This window comes from Cervus elaphus, chromosome 15, assembly GCF_910594005.1.
Source record: "Cervus elaphus chromosome 15, mCerEla1.1, whole genome shotgun sequence".
Taxonomy (NCBI): Eukaryota; Metazoa; Chordata; class Mammalia; order Artiodactyla; family Cervidae; genus Cervus; species Cervus elaphus.
Window position 1 is genome coordinate 24,620,806 of NC_057829.1, and position 16,866 is coordinate 24,637,671.

At 36.5% G+C, this 16,866-nt stretch overlaps 1 protein-coding gene across 2 annotated transcripts in view; it reads right to left on the reverse strand.

Moving 5' to 3' along the window:
* The window catches only part of SLC25A16 (solute carrier family 25 member 16), a 28,868-nt gene extending 12,722 nt beyond the window's left edge, over positions 1-16,146 (reverse strand). Inside the window, exons 1-4 of one of the 2 annotated variants that reach the window (XM_043926361.1) lie at positions 15,875-16,146; positions 10,095-10,187; positions 5,097-5,230; positions 3,987-4,050 (exon numbers count right to left, since the gene is read on the reverse strand). In XM_043926361.1, the coding sequence (XP_043782296.1) occupies positions 3,987-4,050; positions 5,097-5,230; positions 10,095-10,187; positions 15,875-15,998 (415 nt within the window). In that variant the 5' untranslated portion in view covers positions 15,999-16,146. Of the gene's footprint in view, positions 1-3,986; positions 4,051-5,096; positions 5,231-10,094; positions 10,188-15,874 lie in introns of those variants that run through there. The other variant, XM_043926362.1, reaches the window with a different exon arrangement.
* Between the last annotated feature and the right edge of the window lie 720 nt (positions 16,147-16,866).

Here is a 16,866-nt window from a genome sequence, read left to right on the forward strand (position 1 = left end):
CCTGGAGAATTCCATGGACTGTAGTCAGACATGACTGAGCGACTTTCACCTTAAACATAATAAAAATATAATGTCCAAGGTAATAGAAACAATTTGTTTTAGGGATAAAATCTCTTGATAAGCTAATTTAGTTATTAAGTCCTAGATTTTTATCAACATATGATTTATTAAAAATTCCATAAACAAGCTGAGTTTTTATTTTTATCTTCTTTATTACAGTATAGTTGATGTCTGAGTTACTTTTTAGATTAAAAATAGTCTTCCAGTTTTGTAAAACACCAGAGATTTGACCAAATCCACAGAGTTTCTGTATCACAGAGTAGAATCTGAGACTAAATTTTCTGGTTCATATCACAACATATATTGCCTTCCCTATAATTGCATTTTCTCAAACATTTACTTAATACTTCCTAACATTTAAATTTTTAGTTCAGAAATTCGAGCAGTCAGGGCTTCCCTGGTGGCTTCGTGCTAAAGAAACCGCCAGAATGCAGAAGACACGGGTTTGATCCCTGATCCAGGAAGACTCCCACATGCTGTGAAGCAGTGAAGCCTGTGCACCACAGCTCCTTACCCCAGGCTCTAGGGCCCACGCTCCATAACAAGAGAAGCCACCACAATGAGAAGCCACCGCAACTAAAGAGTAATCCCCATTCGCAGCAACTAGAGAAAAAACTCCTGCAGCGACAACGACTCAGCATAGCCATAAATAAAATTATTAAAAAAAAAAAGAATTCCAGCAGTCCAGTTGTTGGAAATGTCAATCCTTCATTTCAGTCAATTTGATTTTAAGCTCTCCATCTGAGCTATTTGTTTTCAAGCTATTCATTTCCCAACTATTTAACTTGTTTTTTTTAATCTATTGGTATTCAAACCAGTCTTGTCTGGCAGTCCAGGCAGTGACTTTTCTAAATGGCCTCTTTTAAGTCTGAGTCTAAACTAATACAGTGCAAATGTGAGGTTCCTAAGACAAGGTGTGGCAGTAATACCACGTTTAATTCACAGCAAATATCTTATTATCCAGATATTTAAGAAACTACATATTTTGCAGCGTGGCCTAATTTTTTGCAGCTTATGCTAAATATTTTGCAAGGGAAATTTTTACAAAATAAAATGAAGAGAGATTTTCTATAAACAAGTTTCATGTTTATTGATATGGTTCATATTAAGGAGTTTAACAACTATAGAAAAGAATAAAAAAACTGACCATTTTTTAAGGCTTGATCATGGTGACACAATTTGGTTAAACATCAGATTTTGCTAGGATTTATTTATCCAAATTATCACTATTCATTTTATTTTTTAAACTTCTGTAAACTTTTACAACTCCTTTATTTTTTTTCTGCTTCCTATCTGGATCACTTTGTCTTGCCTTTCGCATTTGCTCTCTGAGACTCCATTTATTTCTTCTTTCCTGTTATATGCCCCAAGCCTTCTCATTGTCTTCTTACTGGCTTCAAGTGGCTTAACATGAAATAAATGGATTGACAAAGTGACCAAAATAGTAAACTGTAGAAAATGAGGTCATCCAGAAATCTGTAAAGGTAAAGGAGGCATGAGCTTAAAAGCTATAAGACTATAAGTCAGGCTGAACAACTGCCATAACATAACTGTACCTCAGAGAATGGTAAAAACAGTGCCCATGATTACTATAATACTCAACTGATGATCTAGTTTTACAATTTTTCAGCCAGTTGATTTCAGCATGTTTTTATATGGTGTGTTTCTTTTGAATTTGAGCAATTAATCAAATCTTCCTAAGGAAAAAAAAATCTTTTAACCAGGATGTTTAAAAATTACAATTTTTTTTTTGCAGGGGGAGTATGGAGGGGTTGTTGTCTGATATTTCTAAAAGCAACTCGATGATTTAAATGTAATTTTAAACTTTAGAATTTAGCAAGAAAACTTTTAGTAATTTTGTACTCTGATAAATCTTGAAAATTCCTGAAGATTTTAAATATGTTTATTTATCCTTGGAATAAGTGGGAGGTAAGAACTATTCTTCTGATAATCATGTTTTACCCTTTACTCGAAGTATAAAATTATGAAGCCCTAAATAGAGAAAAGATTATGACATCTTACATTGTTCAAATAAAAAACAATGCTATGCTGTAAAGTAAGTTTGAGGTTATTCAACTAAGTTCTGATTCGCTTTATGATGACTATGTCAATGTTTTTTTAAAATACCACATTGGACTTCAATGGTGGTCCAGTGGTTAAGCCTATCCACCTCCACTGCTGGGGGTGAGGGATCCATCCCTGGTCAGGGATTGAAGACTCCAACATGCCCTGGAACAGCCAAAATAATAATAATAAATTAAAATTAAAACATAATTGAGGGGCTTCCCTGGTGGCTCAGGGGGAAAGAATCCACCTGCCAATGCAAGAGACACGGGTTCAATCCCTGGTCCAGGAAGACTGCACATGCGCGAAGCAAGGAAGCCCAAGCGCGCACCACAGCTAAGGAGCCTTCCCGCCCCGCGGCCCATGCGCCACAAGAGCGGCCGCCGCGGTGAGGAGCCTGCACACCACAGCCAGAGAAAAGGCTGCGCCGCGACAAAGACCCAGCACAGCCGAAAATACAGAAATGAAATTATTTTTGAATAACTTATAATTGAAGTTCCTTTGGTTTAGTATTACTTTCCAGTATATAATGAAATTTTGACGTTAAGATGCCTTTCATTTCAGAAAAACGAAGCTGAAAGCACCAAATGAACATGCTGTTCAATCAATAAACAAGTGTCATGAAAAGCAAATAATACAAAGCAGGATTTAACTCATAATCCTACTTTATCTTTCCTACAACCCTGAAAGAATTTGACCAGTCACTTATAAAATTTAAGAGACAAAAAATTTTTTAAGTCGTGTATGAAATGATAAATTTTAAGATTTGAAAACTTTATTAAAATTCTCCTGTAAAATGAGAGATAATCATAGCACTTTCTTCATAGTACTGTTCTTTGAACTACATGTCAAGTGCTCAAGGATAACAAGTCAAGTACAAGTACTCAGGTCTGTGACCAGTACAAAGAAAGTGTATGTTATAACTGTCATGCCATTGTGAAATACCAGTTGAGAGACAGCTGTTGCTCCAGCTCCCAAGATCTGCCCCCATCATGCCTGTGATAGTCCTCTCCTATAACCAGAACTTCCACCACCACCACATACCATTTCCTGATCCAGTCATGAAAAAGTTAATTGGAGGCTTTCAAAACTTGTCCTATTTTTTAGCACCTCTACAGTTGTTTTGCTGAACATTTTGAATACCATTCCTGGTTATTTTTTCCTACTTACTGATCTTGGGTCAGCCTATCAGAAGTGAAAAAGAGCTAAGTAAACATTGGATAAGGCAAAACTATGGATAAGGTAGGTCAGGTTGCACACTATAAATCTAGGTCCAAAAAAAAATCAAAATCCTATAAACCTTGTGAAATCCACAAAAATTTAAGATTTTGATATATCACCTTCCCATAGTCTTAATAGTGGTACATTCTTACCTTAAAATACAATACAGTTATTTACAAAAATAAGAAAGCTCTATGTACTGATACATGAAAGAGTCCTGAGATAATTGTAAAAGAAAAGTTCTAATCCTATAGAATAGTACTGGAAAAAAGTACAACATAAAAAACTGCTATTAATAATATGACTGCTTCCTGGGAGTGGAACTATTTTCACTGTATAGGAATATGTATTACTACAGCCATTATAATTTTAAAAAATTTTTTGAAAGAAAAAAATACACATTTCCAGAAGAAGATCTGTCAAAGGGAACATATGTTTCACATAGTTTTAAGTGTAGACTACTCCTTACCATCTCCTGCTGTAAAAGCCTCTGAGTTGGGACATACATGATTTTTGCATAATTAAGCATAGGAAGATAACAAATGCGTGCTATGTGATCAACGTCACACATACCACCTAAAGCAAATTAAGTATTTAAATAGGAAATTAATTTGCAGAAATAAAATAAACCTACTCCTTACCTGCCATGGATCCAGCCATTAATCTGTGCACATGACCAGAAACTCCCAGTTTTGTAGTAATTAGCTAGAAACCAAAAGCAACAAATTAAATGAGATATTTCTTAAATGCTGCCAACTTCACTGTTTAATGATAAAGACTGTTTTCAAAAGGGTTATAGAACTAGCTTTTTTTTAAAAAAAGGAAATTAGTACTGAATGTGAGTGAAATGAGCACAATTATATAAAGCTGAGCAGTGTTATATCACATCAAAAGGAGGTCAGTTATTTCCTCTGTCGAAACCTCTGTCGCAAAAGAGTCGGACACGACTTAGCGACTAAACAACAACAATCTGCTCTGTGGCATCTGCTCTGATTATGCACTTTTACAGAAAAAATATTGCCAAATATACTATACTACACACTGATGACCACAAATACTTAAAGTGTGAATGGGAGTAGTAGGAATAAAATGTAAATGAAGCATTTATTGAAGTCTTGATATAATAGCATTGACTCTATCTGTCTGACTAGTGCTCGCTTCGGCAGCACATATATTATCTGTCTGACTAGGTTAGAATGTTGTTCCCAATCTCTAATGCTTACTTTTCATTTTAAGATGCCCTGTGATATGTAATGCATTTAATCCCTTTCTACATTAAGATGTTTGAAAGGATGAACTTTCAGTCAGGCAGGGAAGAGAAACTTAGTGAGTAAGATGGGGAAAGGTGTCAACTTATAACATCACTTAAAAACAGACTTTCACAATATGGTTTCACTATTTTATTTATTAGGAAAATCCAAAGTCTCAGTATTCCTCTCCTACAACTGAGAAACAAAAAGCACATCAAAAAGCTATTGATATTTTATGGATTTACTATTATCCACTTGGCTCTTCTTCATAAGTCTGAACATAAACAATCTAGTCAAAAATGACTAACAATTCTGGAACAGATAACACCAAACTCAAGTTATATTTAAAAATTTTAATTATCAGAAGTCTTATTCCTTCAAAAAGGCATTACTTTACCCATTCATCCAAAGTAATGTTAAAGGCCAAAGCAAATGCCTTGACAACTAAGTATGCTATTCAAAGATATAAAAGAGGAAAAAAAAAGATAAAAGTTCAAGTACCGTTTTATATTGCTCAAATGCCATAAACTGGATTGCACCATAGGGAAAAATTCGAATCATCATTGCACCATTCCCTTTATACAATCCAAGGTATCCCTCCTTTTTGGGAACAGCACGCAATGTAGAAAATACTCCTATTTTTAGAAAGATTTTTAGAAGAAAAATACTATTACAACAGAGAAAACTACCTAAATCCAAATTTTCATGACAATCACAGATAAAAATTACTATGCCATCATTCATGATATAATTTTGCTTGACGAATTACTTGAATAGTAATTTCTGTATAACACTTAAAGCTACTTGAAATACATCATATGTCCAAATAATACAAACATTCCTCATGTAAACATGTCAAACACAACTGACTAAGCACAGCATGTAAACATGTAAAACACAGCAAGAGCAGCTACAAGTTACAGTAAATAATTAATTAAATCTATAATAACCAAAAAAAGTCATAGAAATTATATTCAAAGTCCAGATATTGCAATGGAAATGACTAGCTATTTAGAAGGATGAAGGAAGGTTTCCTAGACTAACCCAGATACATGTGTGGTTTGTTCAAGCAGGAAACTGCTAATAAAAGAAATAAAAAACCTACCAATTAAAAAACTATTTACACAAGTACACAGCACCACCTATGATATATTCTTACCAAAGTCTAGATTTAATTATCACTTTACAGAAAATACAGGTGATATAAGAAGACACTAAATAATATGGGACACTGGTGGTCCAGTGGTTAGTTAATTCATTAGTTAATTAATTAATTTTTAAAAATAACATGGGACATAATCAACCAAATTCAGAACATGGAGGATTCCATAGGACAAATAACCAAGTTTTCTTTCCCCAAAAATAAACAGGAAAAAAGTAAAGAAGTATAGGAAAATGTTATAGGCCACAAGTAATAATATCAACCAATTCTAACACTGTAACATATTGATGTCATAGGAATCCTGATTAAACACACAAACTGTAAAAACAAAAAGAAAGCTGACAAGACTTTCATGGAAATCTGAACCTTTAATGAATATAATATAATATTAATAAATTATTATTATTATTTTTGGAGTAGTCTTTCTAGTCTAGAGATGTATGCTGAGACAATTATGAATGGAATAATATTTGGAGCGTAACCTAAAATATGCCAGTGGGAAGAGGCAATGGTGTAAGAAATGGAACTGACCACATGTTGTTAACTGTTGAAGCAGTGATGGGAACCTGGGTCTCATTAGATCATTCTCTCTACTTCTGTATGCTTGAAAGTTCCCATAATAAAAAGTAAAAAAAAACAAAAAACACTAAATTCAGGGCAAATTTTTATTAATAGTATACTTCAATTAGGAGTACAGATAAACAAAAGACTAAGTTCTGGTCTGACATATTGATGTTTATTATTCCAATACCAATCATGAATCCTGTTTGTAGTACAGACTTCTACATTCCATTATTAAACTATTTAAATTATATCATTAAACTATTGAAGTTCCAGTTTCTTTCCAAATTTTTCAAACAAAAATTTTATCAAATATGAAGGTAAATCACTGGGCTGATCTCAAAGTTTAGAATTCAAGAAACCTTTTGATCTCTTCCCAGAAATTAAAACTGGTAGGTACTTATTAACATCCAAGAAAAGATAAACCCAAAAGCATTTTTAATAAACAGATATCTAAGTGGACTAATTATTAAAAAGAATTCTATTTATGTATATAAATATATATATACATATAATACATGAAGTTCTTCCAAAATATACAAATAATAAAACTAAATATATTCAGACACCACCCCTAAGTTCTATCAAAAACACCTTCCTGCAGGAAGAAAAGACTAACATTAAGCTCAGATTAAGATACTCAAATGTGTTTTTAACAATTTAGGGGAAATTAAATTTAGAACAATGGCCACAGAGCAGGAACAGGAAGGCTGACAATGAGTGAGAAGTACAGAGGAGGTTTCAACTGTACTGATAATGATTATTTCTGAAGTTCTGTGTGGCTCCAAATGTTTATTAAATTATTCTCTAAAACTCTTTGTTACAAATATTTAAAGAGAAATAATTAATAGAAGGGAAATAGATAAAGTACTTTCAAGAAAAGGAAACCAGGAGACAAAGAGCAAGGGAGGGTGGCTGGGGAGGACACAAGAAAAGCACAATGAACAGAAAACATAAATCTATAACTGAAAAAGAAATCTAAATTATATAAATTCTTCTGTTAAAAGCCAAAGACTCTCAAATTCTGTTAAAAGACCAAGTCTAGCCATACGCTTTTCACAAAAATCTCAGCTAGGGGGAAAAAAAAAACACACCAGATGTTGAATGTTTTCAAATGGCATTTAAATATCCCTGGAGATAATTACACTGTTTTTTCTCCTTCAACCTATAGTCTGTATTATTATTACTTTGGGAAATTGAGATTTTTCTTTACGGTATAACACTGAACCAATTTTTGCATGTGTTATAAGCATATTTGGAAAGAATATTTATTCTCTGTAGGGTGCAAAGTCTTCTGTGTCTATGTTATATCGAGCTTGTGTGTTCTTTAGATCCTTTTCTGTATCCTTCTTATTTTTACCAAGCTAGAAGTGCAAGGAACATTTGATAAAATATAAGCATACGTTTGTGTATATACACATAAGCTCTGAAGGGAAATGGAAGAAAATTGTAAAAATGCTTAATTCTAATGAAGAGATAAAGAGAAAGATGTTTGCTTTATACTTTATGAATTATGAACTTGTGAAAACATACATTAAAAAAATAAAAATAAAATGTAAAGATAACAAAATTAAGAGGATTTTTAAATAAGCCTACTATGATTCAACTCCCTATTTTTATATCACATTGGTTATAAAAAGTTAAATGGAGGTCAAAGATTTTCAATATATTACAGGAAAAAATTTCCTTATATTCACTGCAAATTGGAGAAGAAGAAATTCTAATTACAACTCATGTTTTTCATTTGGTCAGAATAATTTTGATTCAAAATAAAAAGTAGTTTTTGATGCCTTGGAGGTAATGCTATACACTTTTTAAAAGAAGCTAAAGTGGAAGTCTTATTCAATAGCATATCTTTTTCATCTTTGTGAAAAATCATGCTTGCTTTTAAATTTAAGCAAAGTTTAAAAACTACCTTATGTATGTAAAAAGGGAGGCATCCAGAATAAAATGCCCAACAACATGTTTCAAATAAATTAAAAAGCCACTAATACTTTTTTGGGGGGGTTGTATATTTCAAAGAGACATGAAAGTACACCAATCTCTTCATTGCTGCACTCCAGGAATTCTATTTCAAATTCTGAATGCCTTGTAGGGTACACTGCAACCCATGGCATGCAGCCCTGTAGAGCGTGAAATCTAATGTGAATATGTAACCTAATGATTACAAATCAGGAAACAAAACAACATACATCAGCATGGGGAGAAGTTTAAAGGAATAAAACAATAGTGCTCAGACATTCATATGTTGGGTCATTGTTAAACACCACCAGATACTGAGTAATATAACTCCTTTCATCCTCAATTTAGACAACAAAAGAAAATCATTTCCTTCCTTCCCAGTTTTATATATAGTCTCTCAATAATTTCAAAGATCTGATTCTTTCTATACCTGAGTGAGCAGTACACTGTAAAGATAATAAATTCATTCTTGGACACAGAGATATTAGCAATTTTTTTCTTTCAATTTAAAGAGCAGATTTACTTACTGAAAATAAAATGAACCACAATAAATAAAAATAAAATCATGTTTTAAAAACCCAATTGTTAAAATAACTGAACTATTCACTTGGTTAAATATCCTTCTTATAAAATGATGAATAGATCATGCAGAGCACACATCATTGAAGCATAAAACTGTAAAAGCGATGGAGTGTTATGAGTTAGTTGCCTTAACCTAATTTTTTTCTTGGTGTCTGTCCACATTAATTTTTTTGTTTTAAATCTTTTGCCCTCTAATTAAAAAGTTAATATATGTTCAATACATATTACAAATAAGCTTAGAGAAAAAAATTAACTATAATCTCACCATTGAAAATTAAGCATTTAATCTTCATATTTCTCCTTCTAGCATTTTCTCTAAACACACATTTACTTAGATAAAATGCAATGTCATTAAATCATTTGCAATATTTTTTCATTTAACTATTACAAACATCCTTCCTAGTCAGTTAATATTCTTTTATAATTTTTATGATTGTGAAAGAGTCTATAATATGGACTTATTTAAATAATACTTATTATTTAACTTAACCAATTCTCTATTATTAAACATTTTGGTTGGCTCTTATTTTTTAAACCAGCAGAAGTAATACTTTGATTCTTGTATATACCTCTTTGGGCATATTTCTGATTACTGTCTTAAAACAACTTCCTAGAACTAGAATTGCAAAGCCAAAGAGTACCTATCTTTTCAAGACTTTGATGCATATTATCAAAATGCCCTCCAAAAAAGCTATAAAAAATTCTTATTCCCACCAATGATATGTTATTAGAGTGTCCAAGTTAAATATAATAGCTGATTTTTATGTCTGTAAAGAACAACTAAGGACTTGATATTTCTTTAACAATGCAAGTTTATCAATATATACTAGCTGCACTGGATTCTGTTTGTCCTAAGGTATCTACAACACACACTTAAGTGTTTAAAGGAACAACCTAATCTGTATCACTAACTGTATATTTTTCTTAATCAAGCTAAGCTGTCACGTGTGTCTGTTAAGGACGTGACTTGTTAATCTCAATAAACAAATATGCAGTATTTACTTCAATGATCCAAAGATTCTAGTTCAGAGTACATTAGTATCCTAAAATGATAACTACATAACCACTATCGCAAATGAAAATATTAAAATGGTAACAGCTACATCCCCTGTAAATTTGCCTCCAAACTTGAACTCCCTTTTGTGTCCTCTTTCCACTATAATTCACAACTAGAAACCAAGCCAGCAAATGGACAACATTTTCATTTTTATCTTCAGCATCTGTCAACTCACCCAAATGTCTATAATGGTGGTTGTGAGCTTGTAACAAAACCTTTACTCGATCCAAGGGAGCAACTGTTGTTTTGGCACAGCATCCAGCAATACCTACAAAATTTGAAAAGATCAGGAAGACATGGCATACCATTTCTTTCCAAATAGAAATCATGATTAAATTTATTTGGCTAATAAATAAATAAATTTGGCTAATAAAAAATAAATAAATTCGAACACAACTGAACTGATGCGAAGAACTGACTCATTGAAGACTCTGATGCTGGGAAAGATAGAAGGCTGGAGGAGAAGGGGAAGACAGAGAATGAGATGGTTGGATGGCATCACCGACTCAATGGACATGAGTCTGAGTAAACTCTGGGAGTTGGTGATGGGCAGGGAAGCCTGGCATGCTGCAGTCCATGGGGTCGCAAAGAGTCAGACACGACTGAGCGACTGAACTGAACTGATTCAGCTAGCAAACTCTCTAATTCTCATTTGATCTCTACAAGTAGAACTGCCCAGAAGCAGAGACAGGAAGATGATTGGCTCCCATTCTCTATAACTTAATAATTGAGCATGTCAGGCCTGAAAATAAGCTTAAAGAGTGTAAATCTGCCCCCTAATTGCTGATGAACACTGGAATCTTGCTAAAAGTGGTGATGGGACAAACACTTGGACGTATTTACACAGCTACAAGACTCTGTTTGAAACGTCTTCTTCTGGATGACTTCTCATTGAAATAACCAAATTTTACCCATAAAATTCAGTTATCCATTTACGGTACAAGAATTTTATTCTTACAAGTTACCCAGATTCTAGTACTTTTGTTACAGAAGCCTGAACAGACTGAGACATTTTTGTGAAGTATCTTACATGTAATAACCACTCAACCAAGTGAGTTATTACTATTATAAAAAGGTGGACAAAAAAGTCCTTGGTGTCTCTTCTATGACTATGTTCAGCTCTTCATCATTGCATATTTGTTAAGAAAGATGCAAGAGTACTGGAACTTTGTGGGTCCCTTCACTACTACATTCAGTCATCCAGCAATTATATATTTTGTCCCTACCACAGGCCACTGTGCAGACATGTGGATGAGAGTAAAGTACATACATGGGCTTTAACATAAATCAGAATCCAGTTCAGTCCTACTAGCTTGACATGCTTCTAAGGTGACAATATAGAAAGACTTTTTGTTGTATACAGTTTGTGTTTCCTGAAATTCCAAATCGGGAAAGGAGTACATCCAGGCTGTATATTGTCACCCTGCTTATCTAACTTATATGCGGAGTATATCATGCAAAATGCTGGGCTGGATGAACCACAAGCTGGAATCAAGATTGCCAGGAGAAATATCAATAACCTCAGATATGCAGATGACACCATCCTTATGGTAGAAAGCAAAGAAGAACTAAAGAGCCTCTTGATGAAAGTGAAAGAGGAGAGTGAAAAAGTTGGCGTAAAACTCAACATTCAGAAAACTAAGATCATGGCATCTGGTCCCATCACTTCATGGCAAATAGATGGGGAAACAGTGGAAACAGTGGCTGACTTTATTTTTCTGGGCTCCAAAATCACTGCAGATGGTGACTGCAGCCATGAATTGAAAAGACGCTTACTCCTTTTAAGGAAAGTTATGACCAACGTAGACAGCATATTAAAAAGCAGAGACATTACTTTGGCGACAAAGTCTGTCTAGTCAAAGCTATGGTTTTTCCAGTTGTCATGTATGGATATGAGAGTTGGACTATAAAGCAAGCTGAGCACCAAAGAATTGATGCTTTTGAACTGTGGTATTGGAGAAGACTCTTGAGAGTCCCTGGTACTGCAAAGAAATCCAACCAGTCCTTCCTAAAGGAAGCCAGTCCTGAACGTTCACTGGAAGGACTGATGCTGAAGCTGAAACTCCAATACTTTGGCCACCTGATGTGAAGAACCGACTCATTTGAAAAGACCCTGATGCTGGGAAAGATTGAGGGTGGGAGGAGAAGGAAACAACAGAGGATGAGATGGTGGGATGGCATCACCGACACGATGAACATGAGTTTGAGTAGGTTCTGGGAGTTGATGACGGACAGGGAAGCCTGGTGTGCTGCAGTCCATGGGGTCACAAAGAGTCAGACACGAATGAGCGACTAAACTGTTGAAAACTAATTCCTAGTAATGGTATTTAGAGGTGGGAGGTGGTATTAGAGGAGGTAATTAGGACACTTATGAATGGAATTAATGCCCTTAGAGCAGAGGCCCCAGAGACTTCCCTGGTGGTCCAGTGGTTAAGGCTCTGTGCCCCCTCTAAGAGAAGCAGAGGTTCCATCCCAGGTCAGGGAACTCGGGTCCCACAAGCACCATCCCCCACAAAAAGAGGCCTCAGAGATATCATTGGCCCATTGCACTGTGTGAAAACACAGTGAGAAGGTGACAGCTATGATGAAGCAGGGTCTCCCCAGATAGCTGCTGGCACCATGACCTTGGACTTTCTGGTTTCAAGAACCTGGAGAAAGAAGTTTATTCTTATGAGTTACCCAGACTATAGTATATTTGTTATAGAAGCCTGAACAGACTAAGACACTTTTACAAACTACCTTATATGTAGCAAGCACTCAACCAAATGAGTTTTTACTATTATAAAAAGGTGGACAAAAAAGTCCTTGGTGTCTTTTCTATGATTATGTTCATCATCACACATTTGTTAAGAAAGATAAAAGAGTACTGGAACTTCATGGGTCGCTTCACTACTACATCCCCAGAGACTAGCTCAGGGGCTGGCACTCAACAGGTACTCAATACCCATTTACTCAATGAATGAATGAATGCAGTCTTTACAAAATTTTTTAAAATGTAAGACAAAATAATTTAAAATCCACACACATTTACTTAATAGCTCAGCATGTAACTGGTGCTAAAATCCATATTCTGAGATATCCAGAAATAAGTTGCCTGTTTGTACTCAAATATTAAACCCACATGTAAGCTTCTATATCAAGCTTCTCTTACTTGAACTAATGGAAATAACAGTCATGGTCACTCAAAATTGAGGATAAACTAAAAACAATTTGCATTGGGGTATATTTGGTTTCAGAATAGTTTATCTTCCCAGTCATTATGAATTAACCATATAAAAATTATTTAGAATCTGCTGAATAAGTAGTTTCTTTTATAATATCTTGCTCATCATATTACTTTATGGCTCGATTAATCATTACAAAAGTCCACTGAGTTAGGTCAAGTAGCCTTTATCTTCATTTTAAGCAACTAAACTTGAGATACTTGCAAAAGACCATTGCTAATCATCACTAAAAAAACAAGTATGCTTTCCTTTGTACAAGTTACTAGGTTAAGAGATTCACCTGCAGGCACTGTGCCTAGGCTTTTACAGGTACTTTTTTATTTAATCATTACAATTACATTCTGAGGTAAGTACTCCTTTTTTAATATTTATTTATTCGACTGTCCCACACAGGGGATCTTCATTGCAGCATGCGAACTCTTAGTCCCAGTGCGTGGGATCTTAGTTCCATGATCCAAAGAAAGGTCACCCAAATCAAAAAAATGGAACATCACCAGTCTCCCAAAAGTCCCTCTCTTATACTCAAATCACTATTTGTTGCTTCTCAGAGACAACCAAATGTCCTCTGAGTTCCAACAATATGGATTTAGCTTTGGCTGTTTCTGAGCTTTATACAAATAAAATCACACAGTATGCAGTGAGTGTATCTGGCTTCCTCCTGTTCATTATTACACTTGTGAGATTCATACATATTGTTGGTGTGGGAGGAATTTACTCATTTTCAGTGTTATTAGTATTTCACTCTATGATAATACCATATTTCAGTTATATATTCTAACACTGATGGACATTTGGGTTGCTTATTCTTTAGGGATATTATGAATATCAAAGATAAGAACATAAATACATATGTTGGGTATATACCTCAGAGTGGAACTGTTGGATCGTAGCTGGATCAACTGGGGGTATACAAATGTCCATAGATAACCACACTTCTCCAAAGTGTCTGTACCCACTTGCATTACCATCAGTAGCATATGAGAGTCCTAGTTGCTAACCTGGCTTACATGTTACCGTAAGACTCCACTCTGGTGTCAACATTACAAAACATAATATGCCCAAAACTGAATTCCTGATCTTTCCCCACCACCATCATGAACGCTGTTCCAACTACAGGCTTCCTGTTTCAACTTCATCCTTTCAGGTGTTCAGACCCAAAGAAGTCCCTCTTGACTTCTCTTCCTTACCCTATCTCTAATCTGTCAGAAAACCATTTATTCTTTTCATATTCAGATTATCATGTTTCACCACCTCCCCTGTTACTAACCTGATTCAAGTACCCATCATCTAACATCTGAATTATTCCAGTAACCACCAAACTGGCCCCCCACCTTCCATATTTACATCCTTACAGTTATTCTCCACAGAGCAGCCAAAGTGATCCTTTGGAAACATGCCATATCATGTTACGTCTCTGCTACAGACCTGTAACGGCTCCTTACTTCACTCTAGTAAAAGTCAGAATCTTTACAATGGTTTGCAAGACCCTTCACTTCCTGTCCCCTTTAACTTTCTAACCTCCTTGCCCCATCAATACCACTCGGCTCCAGTTGCACAGGTCTCACTGCTGTTCTTTGAATGATAAGGCCCTCCTTGACTTTGAAGATTTTGCTTTAGTTTTTCTCTCCCCCCGGAGTGCTCCACCTTAGAAATCAACTTGCTAAACTCCCTCCGCTTTTCAAGTTTTCTTGTGTCATTCTCCCAACGAGACATACCACAAATTATCCTATTTAATACTATACCAGTTAGCGTCTCCATTTCTTTGCCCCATTATCAAAACGATACTTCTTCCCATTTCATTCGTCATTTCTAATACACCATACAACTTATTTTTTCATGTTGTTCATTGTCTTTCTCACCACAAGTCCCCAACCAACGTAAACTCTAGGATCTTTGTTCTCTGATGTACACTGAGCTTGTAACAGAAACAGAGCAGGCACTCAAGTATTTCCTTGTATAAATAACGACCTTTTTTATCAGCAGAACAAACTAATTCTTAATACTACTGCAGTGTACACATATCTTTCTACAAGTGCTTATAATGTGGAATTTTAAAAAGTCCCAGCCTTAAATAATTAAGTGATGACAACCCAGTAAATTAAGAGAGGGTAGAGACTGAAACATCTCTTTATGGGAAAGCAGAGGAAATTTCTGAGAGATAACATGAAACTTCCGGCCCCACAGTCACACCAGCAGTAGGGTTTCACCAGCTACATGTCAAGTAGCTATTGCACAGTTTGCTAGAACCACCGGAACCAGTTTTGGTTGTAGACAGTTTTGCACAACTTCCCAGTCATTCTTAAACAGCTGTCTTCCAGTATTTGCTTTTTTTTTTTTTTTTTTGCTTTCTTTTAAGCAAACAGCAAAATCCAATTCTACACTCGATCGCCTAATCTCTATAAAAGAAAGGAGTGCCCAGCATGTTTCACTGAAACCCTAGGGTCCCTTACGGGGCTACCCTCTTTTCCCTGCTATCTAACCTTGAAGAATGGGTGCCTGGTTATACCCTTCCACATCCCCAGCCTATCCTCGAGGCGGTTTCTCCCCAGATTCCTGCTGTCACTAGTCCAGTGATTATTAGAAAGAGATTACAGCAGGTCCGGCAAACACCTGGCTGGGTATTGGAGCAGCCAGAGTCCAAGAATGTCATCTCGGCCGCTTACACCCGATCTGCCCCTGAACCCGCCCTGGCCACTCCGCGCGCGGCCAGGTCCCCCAGGGGGACACCCACCTCCAGCCAGGAAGGAGCGCAGCCAGTAGAAGTCTCGGCGGGCGGCGGACCCTCCGGTTCCTGCCGCCTGCGGCATCGCGGGAGGTGGCTCGGCGGCTGCCAGGGCCGCCGCCGCCGCCGCCATCAGGACCAGGGCCGCGTCGGGAGCTTTGGTGGTCAGTTTACAACACAAGGGCCCTACCCATGGACGGAGCAGGCAGTGACAGGGCACCGACCGCCGCGCGGGCGGGGCGGAATACCACCGGCGCCGCGCGGCGCGGGCTGATGACGTATACCAGGGGCGGGGCCTGGGTCAAGGCCAGCTGGGGGTGTCGCCCCGGCAGGACGCCTCCCCTTCACCCAGCTTCACCCCACATCCCTACTCTGGCTTCGCTTTTCAGGCCTCTTCTGTTACAGACAGAAGAAGGGAAGTATGGCCAGGGGAGAAGATCCTTTCCAAACCCGCCGTCTCAGAAAGCTCTCTCCCGTCCTGTAACCGTCCATCGGGCTGCCTTCTGACCTCCCTAAAATGAACCTTTTTCAGAACCAAATTTTGGTTCTTCACGCCTTCCAGGAACTTAGGAAATTGTAATCACATTGCACACTCTTTCTTACCAAATCAGTTCTGCCTTCTCTGAACTTCTTAATGAGTCTCAGTTTCTGCCTCCCTAACCCCCTGCTAAGCTTCAATTCCATTCCCATCAGCTCTGCCAAAGAAATAATTGCTAAAGCAAGATCTTCTTTCTTTGGGGCCCTAGGAATTACACAAATACTTCTGCTTTGCCAGGACTTTCTGAATCTGTGCCTTCTGCTTAGCTCTGGATTTCTGACCTGTTCCCCACCAACTCCTAAACTCCTAGGAACTTCCAAGTTTCTTCTCCCTGGTCCCACTGCATTATAGACTGTCTTTTTAAACCACCCCTTACCCTGCATTATTCTCTTCCTGAGCATCCCTCATCAACTCCAAATTGACCAAAATTTATTCCTATTCACTGTGACCAAAGCTGTTCTGA